The sequence below is a fragment of the Leptodactylus fuscus genome, chromosome 2 (assembly GCF_031893055.1).
Source record: "Leptodactylus fuscus isolate aLepFus1 chromosome 2, aLepFus1.hap2, whole genome shotgun sequence".
In the NCBI taxonomy this organism is placed as follows: domain Eukaryota; kingdom Metazoa; phylum Chordata; class Amphibia; order Anura; family Leptodactylidae; genus Leptodactylus; species Leptodactylus fuscus.
The window spans coordinates 219,345,570-219,363,357 of record NC_134266.1 but is presented as its reverse complement, the minus strand read 5'-3'; the positions used below and the strand labels follow the sequence as shown (position 1 = coordinate 219,363,357).

The 17,788-nt window shown below is 44.8% G+C and overlaps 1 protein-coding gene and 2 long non-coding RNA genes across 3 annotated transcripts in view; 2 read left to right on the top strand and 1 right to left on the bottom strand.

Moving 5' to 3' along the window:
- The first annotated feature begins 1,528 nt into the window (after positions 1–1,528).
- LOC142193845 (uncharacterized) lies at positions 1,529–3,538 on the top strand. Its single transcript, XR_012715002.1, has 4 exons — positions 1,529–1,602; positions 1,716–1,742; positions 2,092–2,114; positions 3,217–3,538. It is a non-coding gene; the product is annotated as an uncharacterized LOC142193845 (long non-coding RNA).
- Positions 3,539–10,074: 6,536 nt separating this feature from the next.
- Positions 10,075–17,281, top strand: ZC3H10 (zinc finger CCCH-type containing 10). The gene is made up of 2 exons (XM_075265672.1): positions 10,075–10,226; positions 14,783–17,281. Exon 2 carries the CDS (start codon positions 14,900–14,902, stop codon positions 16,136–16,138), a length of 1,239 nt encoding a protein of 412 aa, XP_075121773.1. The 5' UTR covers positions 10,075–10,226; positions 14,783–14,899; the 3' UTR covers positions 16,139–17,281.
- Positions 12,780–17,788, bottom strand: part of LOC142195709 (uncharacterized) — a 293,946-nt gene continuing 288,937 nt past the window's right edge. Inside the window, exon 3 of the long non-coding RNA XR_012715103.1 lies at positions 12,780–12,792. This is a non-coding gene — a long non-coding RNA (uncharacterized LOC142195709). The remainder of the gene's footprint in view (positions 12,793–17,788) is intronic.

Sequence of the window (17,788 nt, the reverse complement as noted above, 5' to 3'; positions counted from 1 at the left end):
TGCGGCTTGGTGGAGGGTGTGCGACCTGACAGAGGATGCATGGCCTGGCGGAGGGTGCGAGTCTTGGTGGAGGGTGCACGCACGGCCTGGCAGGAGCGTGTGTGGCCTGGTGGAGGGTGTGTGACCTAGCGGAGTCGTGTGCCTTGTCATAAATGAAGCGTAGCCTCTGCTGGCGCAAGGGATACAAAAAGGCCAGTCCTAAATGTTCCCCCATAGAGTTGTCCTGTTTCCTCCTGCACAGTAAATGTTCCCTGTTATGCAGGGACCCAGCGTCAACTCATGTAATGCAGTAAAGCTAGAAAAATGTGCTGTTCAGGAGTCTGGGAAAGCTGAGTGAACATTCCCATGGCAACCAGAACATCAATCATAGGGATGTCCAGTTTTACCTTGAAATCTCTATAGTTATGCAGTGATTTGTCCTCCACATTTGTATAGTTGTATTACTAGCTAGATTATCTATTCAGGGCTCCGGGAAAGCTGGGTGATAATTTATTTGACAATGTAACATCAATGAGAAGGACAACACTGAGGAGTCCAGGACTCTTCAATATCAAATCTGCCTTGTTCTGTAGCAATATGTAAATGTAACTCTGCCCACTTTTGTGTTGACTCCACCCATTCTCATTTATTTTTCATGTGCCCCACAGTATAATCCTCCTACAGTCACCCATAAGTTATGTCCCCCCTCCATCTCTGCCCCCAGTTTCATGCCCCCCAACCTCCATCTCTGCCCCGCTTCATGTCCCCCCCTCCATCTCTGCCCCCAGTTTCATGCCCCCCCACCTCCATCTCTGCCCCTCTTCATGTCCCCCCCTCCCCATCTCTGCCCCCAGTTTCATGCCCCCCCACCTCCATCTCTGCCCCTCTTCATGTCCCCCCCTCCCCATCTCTGCCCCTCTTCATGTCCCCCCCTCCCCATCTCTGCCCCCAGTTTCATGTCGTCGTCCCCCTTATCTGCCCACAGATGACGCAGATGAGTTGAAACTGGGACATACCTCCCGCCGACCGAGACTGCGGGACAGGACACTGAAGCCGGGAATGTCCCGCAGAATCTGGGATGGTTGGGAGGTGTATACAGCACTATTTAGTATATTGTGTAACGGATCCTGCACCTTTAGGCCGTGTATACAGTACCACATGCTTTTTATTAGAGATGAGCGAGTAATATTCGATCGAATACATCCCCTCCATAGGTATTCGATGCGCTTAACCCCTTGATACCCCACGGATACCTATGGCGGGGGGGTAGTCCATCGAATACTACTCACTCATCTCTACTTCTTATATGTAGCAAAGTATGTCCTCCTACTGCTGACTGCTCTGGTAATCTGTGTGAATCAAAATATAAATTGCAGAGCCCATTTTTACTCGTGTTATATAGTAAACTACAAATAACACATGAGGTTTCTGAGAATGGAGGGGGGTGAGAAACCGTCATATGTATAAGCTATCACGAGACCGGATATGTGACGGTAATAAACACCATCTCCCAGCAGCCTCCGCGAAATCTCACCAAACCCGGATGTGACGTAACCTCAGGCAGTTTAAATAGCGTTGCCCGACGCTGTGACGTCCTCTTGTCATTGGTGCCATCTTAGGAAGGTATGCGCTGAGCTCTGCTCCTGGCTCATGGCCCGCTCTCAATCCTTTGCCATCCGTCCTTGTACGAAGCCATCCACTCGGTTCACTAATCTTAATCTGTTCTTTGTTCACAGGCTTGTCTTCTCAAGATGAGAGCCAAGGTAAGCGGCGGTGTGTGCGGCCACTAGGCCGGGTTTGCTTTTGTTTCCTCAGCTTCATCTCTTCAGAGCGTAGATAATGGCGGCCGGGCGGTGCATATTATAGAGCTGCTGTATTATAGAGATGCTGTATTCCATCCCCGCTTAGTGTGTGTGGTGAAGCCGATGGATTTGGTGCATTGCTGTATGGTCCGAGCCTCGGGATAGCGCCATATTACACAATGTAACGCCGTGTGTGAATGTTGTTTGTGCTACCTGGCGGCTTATGTGCGGTCCTGCTCTATTGTAGCCTCTTATTCTGACGTGAAGCGTTTTCTGCTGGGTTTCTAATTATTTCTGTTTTCTTTTGCAGTGGAGGAAGAAGCGTATGCGCAGGTAGGTGCCATGTTATGTGCCCAGGGTAGGGTTACCCATGTGGGGCTGCCATACTGTATGATGCCACAAGTCAGTGCAGGGAGCCATGTCCTATAGCTGTGGTGTAAGACTGCAATGCTACTAGCAGTGTGTACAGCGGCCTAGTGGGTTGGGTTTCCTGATACATGGCACTAATGGGTTAAAGCTTTCTTTCTATAATAGAAATGGGATTTTAGTATCAAATGCCGCGAGGGAATTCTTTTTTTATATAGTGCTATTTTCAATGCCTGTCTTTGTTTTTCCTGGTACTCATATGAGGTGCTTTGCCATAAATCAGGTGCTTGTGCTGGGCCATGCACCTGCACTGAAATGTAAGATGGCTACTAACTGCACACATCTCAGGCATTGCTTGCACCAGCAAACTGCTATAGATGTGCTGCTCCAACCCCCATCAAGCAATCTCGGGAAGGTGGCAAGGTCAGATCAAGGCTTGCGAAGATCTACTTGTTCATGCCTTGTATAAGAACTAGCATGGTAAATCTCCCAAATAGCTGTGTAGTGATTCTTGCAATGGCTTCACATCTCTGGTGTACTAACTAGGCACACCTCTTTACCCGTTATACGTATTTAGGTCATGTGTTGCACTCTAGCCAGTTATTTGATGGGGTATAAGCCGTACTCTATATGTAGTGGGCTCTTGTTTGGTAAATGAAGCTATTAGAATAGCAACCTATACCCCAAAGGGTTATTCCACCTCTGGAACTTGCTGCTTTCTCCAGGATAGTCTTCCCTTCCTGCTCCCCATGTTAAGGTAGATGTTGGGCATTGGTGGCTGTGCAAGTGTCCAGCGCTCCATTCACTCCTATCCTTGCTTGACTAAATCAGAGCCTCTCACTTGCATGGCCACCATTCACTCTCCCCCTGGCTGTTGCTCCCAGTAACTGTCACCAGTTAGACTAGGTCATTTATTACCTAGTATGGATTAATCCGTTTTCCTGGTGTAGCTTAGATTCCCCCTTGCCGCTGTACATGGACCCTGCTTGCAACTGTAGATAAGACATTTAAGCTTGTTTGTATGCAAGATAATTTTCCAAATGGTAAACGTGTTTTCTTTTTTTCCTAGACTGAAGCGTAAAAGGAGAAAGATGAGGCAGAGGTCCAAGTAAACGGTCTCCTCCATTGCTGCTTACAAGGCCTGCAACAGAAACAGCACTCCAGACTAAGAATTTACAGCTACTGTGTGATTGTCAAGATGTCTTCTACCTTGGGCCTGTAGACAGTCTGTATGGATGGGAACAACCTTCTGGAATCCTCAACACTGTAGAAGCTGAGCAGCCCTCAATGTCTTGGACTGACACGCTAATGCACCATTCTTTTAGGAGTTGGACTTGTTAGTTTATGGTCTTGTGCAGCAAAGTGTAATAAATATGTTTTGGTTAAACCAAGCAACAGTTTTTGCATTTTTATAACTGCGGTGAGTTTTCATGCTCTTATTACAGGGCTATGGCTCTTGTTTGAAAGGGTGATGTTTTCTGGCTATTGCTTTTTAGAGGGTTTGCAAACCTTCACTTGTTTTTGTGATAGTACACACTAAAGAAGCCACCAATTGCAAGATCTGTAACTGCAGAACATTGTGTTAGTAGCATGCACTGTATATGCATATAGTAACATTTCTTCATTGGCCTGTACTATGTATAAAATGATACTGCATGGTATAAAGGTCGTCTTGGCTGTGTAGTGGCATAGTATACCATGCTAGCCCATACAGTTGTGCTCACACTTCTGCCAGCACCTTTCTGGCTTAGTGACCACTTTTTTTTTTTAGATCTGGATCCATAGATACAGTGTGGATTTCTACAATTGATCAGTCCACTGCTTCACTTGCTCTTCACTAGGTAAACTTGATCAACTTGTAAATGGACAGATTAGGTGTTCAGTTATTTCACCCTAAGGGTAAGTTCACATGGAGATTTTTGGTCAGGATTTTGAGGCTGTATCCGGCTCAAAATCCTCACCAAAAAGACGGCTCCCATTGAAATCAATGGGAGCCGCTCAGGAGGTTTTTGTTTTTTTTTTCCAGGAACCGGCTTGTTTTGGCTCCCAGAAAAAGTGAAGATGCTCATCCTCCAAGCCGTTTCGCCTCACGATTTGGCCTGAAGACGCTCCCGACTAGGCCCATTCATTGGGCCTATTCCGGAGTGGAGTGTGCAGCTGGATCCTGGTGCAGTGCGCCGGCTTCTGGAGCCTGAGGCAGCCTCAGATTCTGGTCCAAAAATCTGTCTGAACTAGCCCTAATTCAGATCTGGATAAACTCCTCCCTCCCGTTGGTCGAGGCATCATTGACCAACACTTAATTGTCCACGACACAGGTTATTGGATACAAATGACCTAACCAGGGAGTAGACCTAGTAGGGGCAGAGGTTGCAGTACTAAATACCCTTTTTATGTATAGACAATTACAAAGATTGCAATCTTTAGCATACAAGGCTCAGTTATGGAAATAGATGAGATTAATACTAAAAGGTTGCCATTTAGGCAGGGAAAACAAAAACTAAACCCCAGCAGTGGGGTTCCAGGTATATGGCAAAATTAGGGTTTTATTTTTACTGGGATCAGTCTTACTGGTTGGCATGATCACAGCAATGCAAAGTTTAGCTAGAATACCTTTTTAAAATGTAAAATTTTGGTTTGCCTATTCCAAAACATGTAAGGCTAGGTTCACACTAGCACGTTCTCTGCTGTGGGATTCTGTTCCCCGTTCTGCTTAAAACTGCACGGAGAAGTCCTGTAAGCAGCAGAAAGCCAGTGGACAGCATTATAGGCTATGGAGTCCGTGGGTTTTCAAGGGATAACTGCTTTTGTAAGTGGATTAAGTTAGCATTTGGGGGCCTTAAACCCAGTGTAACTTTATGCAGGTACAGAAGCATGGAAGGAATCTTTTTGCAGCACAAGAAGTTTCTGTACTATTTTGGGAGTGTATTGATCCTTTTTTGGAGAGGGGAGGCAGAAAAGCGATTGCAGAGATGCCTATCTTGTATTTTAGGGAAAGAGTGGGTGACTTTAATTTCACCTCCCAAAGGGGCTTGAACCTGTGATCACTTGTTATAAATTGGTCAGTGACTTGGGTCTGGCCTGGTGAACGCCACAGAAATTGCTGTGGCCGTTCAGAAGAACAGTTCACCATTGATCTGCAGTGAGAGCTGCTGTACTTGCTGATCCAGAGAAAAGCAACTGCCAGATGTGACAGTTGGATAATCTACCTGGATCCCCCATCTATGCTGCTGTATAGTCTTGTGTATGAAATTATGTACCTGGAGCTAAGCAAGTAAATATATATACATCCTCCTCCAGAGCTTGCAATCTATTAGACACTCCAAGTTAATATAGTACAGGGTATAAGGAAAATGTTTCTCGTACCGTGTTAGCCAGTGGGTAGGAAATGTAAAAAAAAAAAACCCAAAAAACTTGATAGTCTTCAGTAGTTGATAGCCGTTAAAAAGGTAACTGATGACAGATTGCGTTTCGGAACGCTAGGCTCCTTTCTCTAGTAAATTTAAAAACCATTTCTGAAGGATGCATATTTATGTACAAAAGGACACATAGGGATTAGTCTGGGGGGGAGGGTGTGCTGATTTGGGAAATAAGTACTTGTGCCATGCAATTGTAAGGATGTCGCCCTCCTATATCAGTGATTAAACAGGGGGCCTGAAGACTAAAAGGATTTAGGATGACCCCATGCTTTTATACAATGTTACCTGCATCCTTAGGATGTTTTTTTTTTTTTTCTTTGTAAACATTTGGCAGTGGTGTCCCAAGGATTCTCCCCCTCCCCCCCGGGGAACCCTGAGTCTGAAAAGGTTGAGAAACAGTCCTACATGAAAGTCATATAATGCAAATCATAACTGTAACCTGTTAGTCGATTGAGCTTACATGTCCACATGGTACTTTAGCACAATGATTCATATTTGGACTAGACAATGGGGCAGAAGATGCCCATCACACAGCCTAGTCGTTTTGTTGAAGTAATCCAAATACGTTTTTACAGTCTGAAATAAACAAAGTTAACTGCTGTCCTTGGACTAGGCTACTGGCCTGGACACTTAGACATTGTGCCGTCCAACTGCATTTACATGGTCTATTAGAGAGATTGCCACTGGCAGAGAGTCCTGTGCCAGGTAGATATGCCTTAGGTGCTGACTACAGCATCAGTGCCGAGGGTTGCTGACCCCTGATGTAGCAGAATAGATTTCTTGTCATTTGGGGGAGGACATGGCACCATGGATATAGATCTGGCCACTAGGAACATCAAAAGATGTCTGTTCTGCCTCTCCCCATACACTAGTCTAGCCAGTTTTAGCCCAGTGTCGATATGAGACAGACAAGACCGACATGCAAGTCTTGTGCTTTCAGGCAGGCCTATAGGACCAAGGGTAGGATGCCGCCCATCCAGGTGATCTGCTGAAATTTCCTGGGCTGTTCAGCATCAGGCTATTGCCACCCAGGGCTGTAAAGCTGCCACCTGGGCCTCTATCCACCGAGTTCTACAAGATCCATTCTGTTCCTCCTTCATAAGGTTCTGCAAGCAGCTGTGTGCTAGGTTGCTTGCATGGCTGTAATTCCCACCCTCTGGGACTGCTTTAGGATGTCCCAATGACATAAATGAGAAGATTGGAATTTTTTTTTTTTTTTTTGTACTGTAAAATCCCTTTCTCAGTCTAGTCATTTGGGGACACAGATTCCTCCCTTTTTATTGCTTCTGCACTGGGCTGTTGTCTGTTCTTCTCTGGGTACTGGAGATGTTGGTTCTGTGTTGAGCTTTGTTTTTTTTCCCTTTGTGTTCTCTCTCCTGCTGCTGTGGTAGAATCTGGATAGGAGAGGGTATAGCCTAGAGGCGGAGCCGACATCTCTTTATATTCCTAGTGTCTATACCTGGTCTCCTAGTGGTCAGGTCTATACCCATGGTGCTGTGGCCCCAATGAATACAGCAAAAAAAGGATTTTACAATGACTACAACATTCCAATTTTGGCTGCTTAGGCTTCCCATGTAACTTAGCAGTCATCTGAAATACTTGTTAGCTATTCCTCAGCAGTCTGTGCATGTGGTTTCAGTAGGGAAAGAGCAATTAATCACCTCCTTTCCCTCAATATTTGCCATTGGAGAAATGATCTGTGCCTACTACTCAGTCATGGTCTAAGGATTGGAAGCTGACACAAATTTTGGTTTTCGTTTGCTGCTGTCTTTTTCGATCTTTTAGTCCATGTTTGTACGGTATACTGAATTACAATTCTGAGCATTTCATAGACAAGGGATCAGCAACCTTCAGCTCTCCAACCGCTGTGAAACTACAACTCCCAACATGCTCCATTCACTTCCATAGGAGTTCCAAGAACAGCAAAGCAAGTATGCATGCTGGGAGTTGTAGTTTACAACAGTTGGAGAGCTGGAGGTTGCTTACCTCTGTCATAGGTTTTTAAAGTTTTATTGAGAAATACAAGTTTTTGCAAAGGTTCAATATTTTCAGTGTTAACCCTTAATTTTCAAGATTTCTGCAATTCCCCCTGATATGCTGGATATCATCCTGTGGGCCTAATCTAGACTGATGACAACACATTCTTGTTTTATTAATCCTTGGAATTTATCATAATCCGTGGAGTTTATCAGAAATGGAAAATGTGATGCACTGAATGAAATTAAGATCCTGACAGAACGGGATAGGGAGGAAACACCAAAAAGAAACTTTGCCTTGGGTGAAGAAAAGTTTAGCTATGGATAATAATAAAAAATTTTATTTATATACCGCCAACATATTCCGCAGCACTGTACAATTTGTAGGGTTCAAATACAGACAAAGGAGATACATTACAAAGAAATAGTCACTTCACACAATGGGACTGAGGGCCCTGCTCACAAGAGCTTACAATCTATGAGGTAGAGGGGGTGACACAAGAGCTGGCAGGGGCGGCATCGGATGTAGCATTGCTTATACAGTGGTTAGACAATTTTGTAATAGAGGTTATTGTCATTACACAGACTGGCCATCTGTTTATTCTGCTGCTCCACTCTGACCATCTCATATTGGCCACCTGTTAATTATGCAGCTCCTCTCTGTCTCACTCACTCCAGCCACCTTTTTGTTCTGCAGCCCCTCTGACCGTCTCGCTCACTCCAGCCGCCTGTTTATTCTGCAGCCACACTCTTGACCATCTCGCTCACTCCGTTTTTCTTTGTTTTTTTCCAGCCTCATGATGATGAGATGAGGTTCTATACAATTTGCACAGATGAATCCCTTGGTTATTCTGCACATATCACAAGGACAAAAACAACACCAGAAACTGTTAACAATTTTGCCATGTGGTAAATATGAGCTAGCCTAGTCAGAGGGCGGCAAATGTTTTTATATCTTGAAGCAAGTGTAGAAGTATAATATAGTAGCAGAACACGTCAAAGTTGGGGCTCATTCATTTCAACAAGGCTGGACAGCTTTGTATGCATATGTTCAAAAGAAAGATTGGGCTGTGTAACGGTCGTCCCCAGTGTTGAACAGGGGCGGATCCAGAGCCGGGCAACCGCCTGGGGCCCCGCATCCAGCGGGTCCCCGCATCGCAGCCCGGACCCAGCGCACCTCTAATGGGGGCAGCAGCCCGGTCGATTTTTTTTTTCCTTTGAACCAGCGCAGGAGAGCTGCCACTCTCCGTGCGATGTTTAAGACGTCTACGTATCAGCGTAGGCGGAACCATCATGCCGCCTACGCTGATACGTAGACGTCTGCCAAGAGAAGAGGATTGCAGGAGCAGCAGCAGCGTGATTGGTAAGTATAATAACATTTTTTTGTTTTATAATATGCAGCTTACCTGCTGGAGTATCTCCATTAGGTAGCGGCCTATTTACCAACCTCCCCGGACCTGATCACTGCAGCCCCCGCTTCCCCTTGTACTATAGGCCAGCAGTGAATAGGGCTAGGCCGCGATCACACTGCCGCTATTATTATACTCGGGGGTCTTTCCTTTTCTCTCCAAGTCATAATACATAATCGACCTCTGTGGACATCTGATCACTGTTTTGTATTGGAGACGGATTTCCCCTGTAACTGAGGCTACTACATTTAGCCCCAGTTGCAGGAGAAATACAGCCTCCTGCATGTTAGTATATAGCTTATAGAGCTGATCTGGGTGCTGTAAGATGCTGTTCCTGGCAGATCACGTGACCACCAGGTCAGAGGGCAGCCGAATCATGGTGGTGCCCATAGCTGTGTATACAGCGCTCATTGCGAGGTGTACACAAAACGATCAAAAAGGCAGGGACGGTAATGAACTCTATGGGAGCTCCGGCTGAAGTTACAGCTGGCTCCCACGAGATTGTGCAGCTGCTGAGTTCTGCTTGGACATACCGATACGTCCTGGCAGAACAAGGCAACCACCAAAGGGTGGTCCGGAAGTCATTAAAGAGGACCTTTCACCACCTCCAACAAGTCCAGATCTTTACATTAATTTATAGCTGTGGCTCCATTGATTCTGGCCCACTTGGAACGTTTTTTCTATCCCCCACCGTTCCTGAGCAATCATTGCTGTTAGTTTTGGTGCTTGATAGACTATTTAGAGTAGACTCTGTACTCTCAGGCGGGCGGTGTCAGGCAGGGGCAGACAAGGGCTGTGATTGTGAGCTCTGACACTGGCTGCCTGTGAATCACACGGGGGGTACATCAATATACAAAGTCTTATTCCATGAGGTCACGTGACGGCTCACCACACCCCCAGATATGGTCACTAGACCTGACTACATGGTGTTTGGGGGCTGTGAGCAGAGATACAATCACTACCGAGGATAACACTTCTTATATTTGGCTCCACCTGTGCTCTCATGTGGACCTGTCACACCACGAGCTCATCCCCAGCCGTTATCTCTACCACCGCTCCACCCGCAGCATTCCACAAACCCCGCCCCTTACGCTACGTAGACGCAAGCGCTGCGCCGGAAGTGGGCGTGCCGTCACGTTGTGCGGGAGTGAATCGCTCTTCTTGCGTCGTTCTAACTAATGTTCCCCGTTGCTTTGTAGCTACGACGTTTCCGTGTTTCCGCTGTAGTTGCGGCTGACCAGACTGTGTAGTAAGTCCGCGGCTGTAAAGCTTTACTAGGTACGTATGGGCCTGTGTGTGGGCAGCCTTAGCACGCTGTGGAGCGAGACGTGCGCAGCGAGCAGGTTCTATCAGCACGCACTGTGCGAATGGCCGCCAGCTCTGACGTAGTGGCGCCTCTCATCTTACCGCGGGCTAGTGGCGGGAGCACAATGGGCGCGTACACACACTGCGTCATGTTATTTTCTGGCCGTGTCTTCCACCATGCGCCTTGTGTACAGTGCTATGTGCTACATGCAGAGCTACAATTACTAGGATTCCCTACCAGGCATGCTGGGAGTTGTAGTTAGAACTCACTACTAAGTCCTATGGAGCTGAGTTCTGTCTATACCGTCCACTCTGAATAGCTGTGTGTGTATAGGCTATAGCTGGCCGCTTCAGAGGACAAGCTCTTGTTCTGTTTCTCTAGCTAACTCTACACCATATCTCCATGTCATGTAAGTGGGTGTTATACATGGCATTAGCTGTTTCCCATACACAAGTAGGTATATATGACCTGGTAGTAGGGGCCCTGCTATTAACCAGTCTAGGTTTAGAGTTATTTTCTATTATTAGGTAAAGTATGCTACAAACCTGTCCACCAAACACCCCCATCTACACACTATCACACTGGCAACAGTTACAGAAAAGCTGTGTCTGTAATTGCAAATTTTGCTGTGGTTTTTTGAGCCAAAAAGTAGCAGAGCAGCTTTTAAAGAATGGCACGGCGTGTTTTCACTTCTCTAAATCCATTCCTGGCTTTGGGTCAAAGAATTGCTGCAAAATCTCCACCCAAAATGCAGCTTTCTGCAATCTGTGGCCTCAGCCTTAAAGGGGTTGTCAACTGTCAGACCAATATTGAGAGACAAATGATTGTATAATAAAAAGTTCTCCAATTTTCCACTTTAAGGCTGAGGCCCCACATTGCGGAAGCACTTTTTTTTTTTTTGGTGCAGTTCTTTGAGCCAAAGCCAAGAATGGCTACAAAAGGAATCGGAAATATATATAAAAAAAACTCTTATACATCTACCCTCTGCTCAATACACTCTCCTGGCTTTGGCTCAAAAACCTGCAGCAAAATCTGCAACTTAAAAAACTGCTACGTGGGGCCTCAGCCTAAGGCTGCATTCACACTCAAATTCCTCCTCCAAAAAACACCTCACCATACAGTCCTATGGTGACGCAGCCTAAGGATCAATTCTCCATGGGTTTTCTAGATCTCTGCTTGCTGCCATTGAATCTTACTCCCAGTAAATAAAAATCTATCCATGGTCATGTGATGGACACAGGTGCACAGCTCACTACTGGGGAGGTATCTGATCACTGTGCAGTGCGCCTCTGTCCATCACATGACCATAGACTATCATCCACTGGGGGTAAGCAGAATGAATGACCGCAATATATAGCAATGTATGTTGTTCCAGAGATCTTTTGCACCATCCAATGATCAAGTACTTGCGAGAAAAACTTCCATAATTGCCATGTGTGAACAGGGCAGTGATTAGACGTAAAGCGAGTGTCTGTCAGCGGATTACACTTATGTCAGCCAAATAAATCATTGTCAACAGCCATCTCTACTAATGTATGTAATGTGCTGCTGATAATGTGCAAATTGTAGGGGGAGGGGACTACTTCGTCCCCCTTTACAGTTTGCGTACAGCAGTGTGACAGCCCTTTAAATATGAGCTAGAATTAACATTTTCCATTGTCAGTCTGTTCTTATGTAGCTTAAATTGTCCCATGTAGAGGAACCTTATGTTTCTTAAAGAGGCTCTATCAGCAAAATTATGCTGATAGAGCCCCACATATATGTGAATAGCCTTTAAAAAGGCTGTTCAGACACCGCTAAAGTTATATTAAACTACCACCCCATTTTAATATAATACTCTAAAAAAGAATAGGTTAATCTTATCTATCGTGCACGGGGGCGGGCATTCAGGGTCCAACGTAATCTTCAGCCATGCCTCCTCTTCCAGTGATGTCTTCGGGTCCCGTGTTCCTCCGGCACTCGCGAACTGCCATTGATAAGAAATGGCATGGGTGCATACGCAGTAGTAGTAGCAGCATGCTACTGCGCATGAACCCGCACCATTTTTTATCAATGGCAGTTGGCGAGTGTCAGAGGAAGACTGGACCCGAAGACATCACTGGACGTGCACGATAGATAAGATTAACTTATTCTTTTTTAGAGTATTATATTAAAATGGGGTGGTAGTTTAATATAACTTTAGCGGTGCCTGAATAGCCTTTTTAAAGGTTATTCACGTATATGTGGGGCTCTTATCAGCATAATTTTGCTGATAGAGCCCCTTTAAGCGGCGTTCACATTACCACCGCTATCCGCCCCGGGGTTTCCGTCGTAAACCCTGGGGAAAATGGACAGGGAACGGCTTGCCGGTGGTCTGCTTTAAAACCCATTCATTTGAATGGGTTTTTAAAGGTGACCTACCATGTCCGTATGTGGCCTCTTCACCTGGAAACTGGTTTTTGTTTTGCATACACAAAGTCCTGCATGTAGGACTTTGTGTCCGTGCAAAAAAAAAACGTTTTCCAGGTAGAGAGGTCACATGCGGACACCGGTGGTCACCTTTAAAAACCCATTCAAATGAATGGGTTTTAAAGCTGACCTCCAGCAAGCCGTTCCCTGTCCACTTTCCCCAGGGTTTACGATGGAAACCCCGGGGCGGATAGTGGTAGGGAGCGTTCACACTACCGTCGGTGTCCAACAGCTAGTGTCTTCTGCTAATGTCCGTTCAAAATCTTGTGCGGACATTAGCATCGGACACTAGCTGTGTCCGTGACATTTTGCATTGATTTAAATGGACATCGGGTGCGTTCTTTTACTGGCCGTGGGTGTCCTTAACTGTCCGTTCCCAAAGCTGTCCGACTTGTCAAGCGGACAGAAAAACCCGACATGTAGGTTTTTGTTGTCTGCTTGAAAAGTCTGACATCTTTAGGAACGGACAGTTAAGGACAGGCACGGACTGTAAAAGAACGCACCCGATGTCCATTTAAATCAATGCAAAATGTCACGGACACAACTAATGTCCGCACAAGATTTTGAACGGAAATTAGCAGCGGACATTAGCAGCAGACACTAGCTGTTGGACACAGACAGTAGTGTGAACCCAGCCTTAGGGTGAAAATCCTGTTTGAGACATGACAGCCTTACGGCTAATCCTCCAGATGAGAGGTATTACCTCTTTAGGTAAATTCACTCAAAGCAGATTTATTGACAAAATTTCTGGGATTTTTTTTTTTTTTATTTTTATAACTTCTGTTCATCTGAATAAGATTGTCTTTGTGTGACAATCATGTGGCTTTCTGCAAGACGTAGTCCAGTGAATGGGACGATCAGATCATACAAGTATGCTGCATGTGAATATAACCTTACTGACATTCCTCAAGCTGAAGAAGCCACACAGTGATGATCTTTTACACATGTACACGTTGGCCTTCACGTAGACTTTGGGCGGCATCTGATTTGACTATAAACACTTACAAGTGCTCTTGCTTACCTTTAGAACTTCACCCGTTTTGCTATGTTTGAAGTTTTCAGTCTCTGCCTTTGTCACGGTTCTCGGTCAGCATTTCTGGCAAATCAGACCTACCCCTACTGCACGTGCCATTGGCTAAAGGATATATCACTAAGGGCCCGTGCACATGGAGTTAACGCGAGCACATTTTAGCGTAATACACATGTATAGAATACACGTGTAAAAATAACACTCCCATTGACTTCAATGAAATTTTTTACACGTGTAAAAAAAACGCATGAAAAAATGTGACGTGTATTTTGACGTGTTTTTTCCATGTGTAAAAAATTTCATTGAAGTCAATGGGAGTGTTATTTTTACACGTGTATTATATACACGTGTATTATGCTAAAATGCGCTTGTGTTAACTCTGTGTGCACGAGCCCTAAGGGTGCATTCACACTGAGTCTACGCTCAGCTGATTCTGAACGTGAAACACGTTCAGAATGAGCGCGTACAAAGCAGATCCCATTCATTTCTATGGGAGCCGGCATACATGCACTCCCCATTGAAATGAATGGGCTGCTTTTTCCCCTATTGCTTTCAATGTGATACGCGCAAATCACACTGAAAGCAATAGGGAAAAAAGCAGCCCATTCATTTCAATGGGAAGCGCACGTATGGCGGCTCCCATAGAAATGAATGGAATCTGCTTTGTACGCGCTCATTCTGAACGTGTTTCACGTTCAAAATCAGCTGAGCGTAGACTCAGTGTGAATGCACCCTAAGAGTGCTCTCTCCAATCAGGATTGCTGATAAATGAACAACCAAAATTCAGTAGCATGGCATATAAATAGGGAGTGTGGCTTGTAAGAATGGGAGTGTCCTAAATTAATCACTCGTTCATAATCAAGGTAAAAATTAATTGTGATATTGACTTGGGTAATCGGCCAGCCGTAGAATTCAGTATATAACTGAAGCGTTATGTTCTGTTACAGGATACTGTCCATAATCGCTTTTCTAGCTGTTTTAAATTATAAATAACTATAAAGAGGACTGTTGTACCTAAAATATTGCTGAATGTAATATTCTCTCTTACAGCTTTTACGCAGAGCGCTTTGCCGGGTGCATCTCTCGTTCTAAGGCGCAGCGATAAGTCTTGACGGCTTTAAAAAAAAACCCCCAAAAAAAAGCACACAAATAAGCGCTGCTAAAACAATGCCGAACAGGGAAAATTATGCAAATGGCGGCAGCAGTGGTAGTGGCAGTGAGGAAGCAGCTTCAGTTGTGGATTATGTATGTCGTGACTTTCTCCGTAATGTATGCAGGCGAGGGAAGCGCTGCCGCTTTAAGCATCCAGATGCCAGTGATGTTTCTGATCTCGGGGTGCAAAAGAACGAATTTGTCTTCTGTCACGACTTTCAGAATAAGCAGTGCGTTCGCATTAACTGCCGATTTATTCATGGCACGAAAGAAGATGAGGAGCACTACAAGAAAACTGGAGAGTTGCCTCCTCGCTTGCGACACAAAGTGGCAGCTGGTCTTGGCTTATCACCCACTGATCTGGCCAATAAGGATGAGATTCCTATCTGTCGAGACTTCCTAAAAGGTGATTGCCAGCGTGGGGATAGGTGTAAGTTTCGCCATTTGCAACGGGACTTTGATTATCAATATGAATATGCATGTGATTTACGGGGTGGGGTCCTCAATACAGGTTTAAGTTCTGGAGGCCTGCCTGCTGCCACAGCACGTTCCTTTGAGCATTTTGGAGGACATGATGGGATTTCAGAAACTGAACACTATTCTTCCTCTTACCGTTATGGAGATCGTTTTGATGATCCTGTAATGAAAAGAAGACGAGTGGGTTATGATGGGTACTACAGTGCGTCCCCAGTTGAATACCGTATGTTGGAGGAAGAAAATGTCATGCTTAGGAGGCGTATTGAGGAGTTGAAAAAGCAAGTTTCTGTTCTGGCAGCAACAAATGAAGTGTTGCTTGACCAAAATGCACAGTTTCGTAGTCAAGCCAAGGTGGTTACACTTAGCACCCTGAGTACCACAGCTCCAACCAGTGAACAGGCAGTGGGTACAGTGACCAATTATAACCATGGTATTGCTCAAACTCACACTACATTAAGTAGCCAGGCTTTGCAACCCCGACCAGTCACACAGCAGGAACTGGTGGCTTCCACTGGCGCTCCCGCTCCTGCACAGACCAACGCAGCCCCACAGTTAAACCCTGAAATTACACCACTCTCTGCTGCGCTAGCGCAAACCATTGCTCAAGGCATGGCTCCTCCACCTGTCTCTATGGCACCTGTAGCAGTGTCTGTTGCTCCAGTGGCTGTGTCTATGGCTCAGCCCCTTCCTGGCATCACCATGAGTCATGCCACTACACCTATGGTAACCTATCCCATTGCTTCACAAAGCATGCGCATAACGGCCATGCCTCACTAATCTGTTTGGCTAAACCCTTTTGATGTCTAGCACCCTGGCAACTTTTTCCCAGAGTAATGGGTGCCATCAGTGTGGTGCATTATGCTGGTGGGTGGGGGGATGAAAAATGTGTTATAATACATAAAATAGGGATCATGAAATGTGTATTTATACACATACAAATAGTCAAAGTTTTATAGAGGGGTTGTTTTGGGATTTTTTTTTGTTTTTTAAAGAATTTCTTGTGTTAAAATAAAACCCACTTTACTATACAAATTCAGTCAAATCTGTGCCCTTCTGGGTATATGATGTGTAATATATTTGGGTACCTCCTATGTGAAGAAACTTGCCAATTGGTTTTATATGCTTAGGGTGTTAGATTCTCTTCAGTGCTGAAGTAGAGACCGCTTACTGTCATAAATGGTAGCTATTGGGCTACTAGTCTTCGTGGCCCTGTCTTGCTTTACAGCTGTGTGCAAAATTTTGACCAATTTCTGAATATGTTCAAATCCTACACAAAGTCTAAAACTATAATTGCTAGTAACAGACTTTTTTTTTCTTTTTTTTTTTTTTTCTTTTTTTACACACTATTTTTGCCTGGTCCTGTTTAAATTATTTTTTTTTTCATACTGATTTACAATCCTGTATTAGTGTATACACTGAATAGATGAAGTTGTTTGTGAGCAGAAATTCCCAACAAATCTAGTGTGTATAGAGCCTGAAAGTCAGAAAATGTAGTATGACCCTTTTGTAGATAAACTAGTCAGAAGTCTTTGGCAATGAAGTCTAGACAATTTTTCTGACGTAGTCATCTTCACTTGGTTTTAGTGCATGATATGTCATTGTGAGGTTGCGGACATATCTTTCAGTACTGCAAGCCTAGCTGTGTGTGGTTATCTGTAAAGAGAGTCCTTCAGGTAGCCAGAAGCCCTTTAAATCCCCATCGTCCGACTTAAAATGAAATGTAACATATTGGAATCCCCAAACATTAAGGATTTTTTAAGTTACATTTTAAAGTAGATCACTACTGACTTCCATAATTTTTTTTTTTTTTTTTTTTTTTTAAACCTGACCTTTTGATTAAAATTGTGGTCTGTTCCTTTTTGCATGGTGAATGACAGCATATCATTGTTTGCATATCATTTCAGTTTTGTCATATGTTACTGTGACCTAGATTATAAAGTGTGTAGAGTTCTTGTGAAGTATATAAAGTCTCTAAACATATTTTTTTAACTTGCTTCTGCATTTTATTTTACTCCAATTTGTAGATGATTTGCATATGTTTTATAAGAATGTGCGTGTTATTCCCACCTTTCTTCCACTTCTGCAAGAACCAGAGAACTGGCTTTCTTGACACTTGATTGCTTTAAAGCTAAGACGCCATGTAGCAGGCTGCGGAAAAGACTGGTAGAAACTCGCTCGTTCTTGCTTCTGCCTTGGGGTAAGTTCAGATGGGGTTTTTTGGTCCAGAACCTGAGGCAGAGGCCGTTTAAGGTTCTGGACCAAAAACCGGGTAGCTGCGACTGAAAGCCAGTGCCCTTCACTGGCTTCCAGCCATCCACTCCCCATCCGGATTAGGCCCAATGAATGGGCCTAGTCCGGAGGAGGGAGTGACTTCAGGCCAAATCGCGAGGCGACTCAGCCTGAAGAATGAGCACCTCGCTTCTGTTT

What these genes read in the sequence shown, in the direction of transcription:
- ZC3H10 (XM_075265672.1), top strand. Translation starts at nt 14,900, where the DNA reads ATGCCGAACAGGGAAAATTATGCAAATGGCGGCAGCAGTGGTAGTGGC.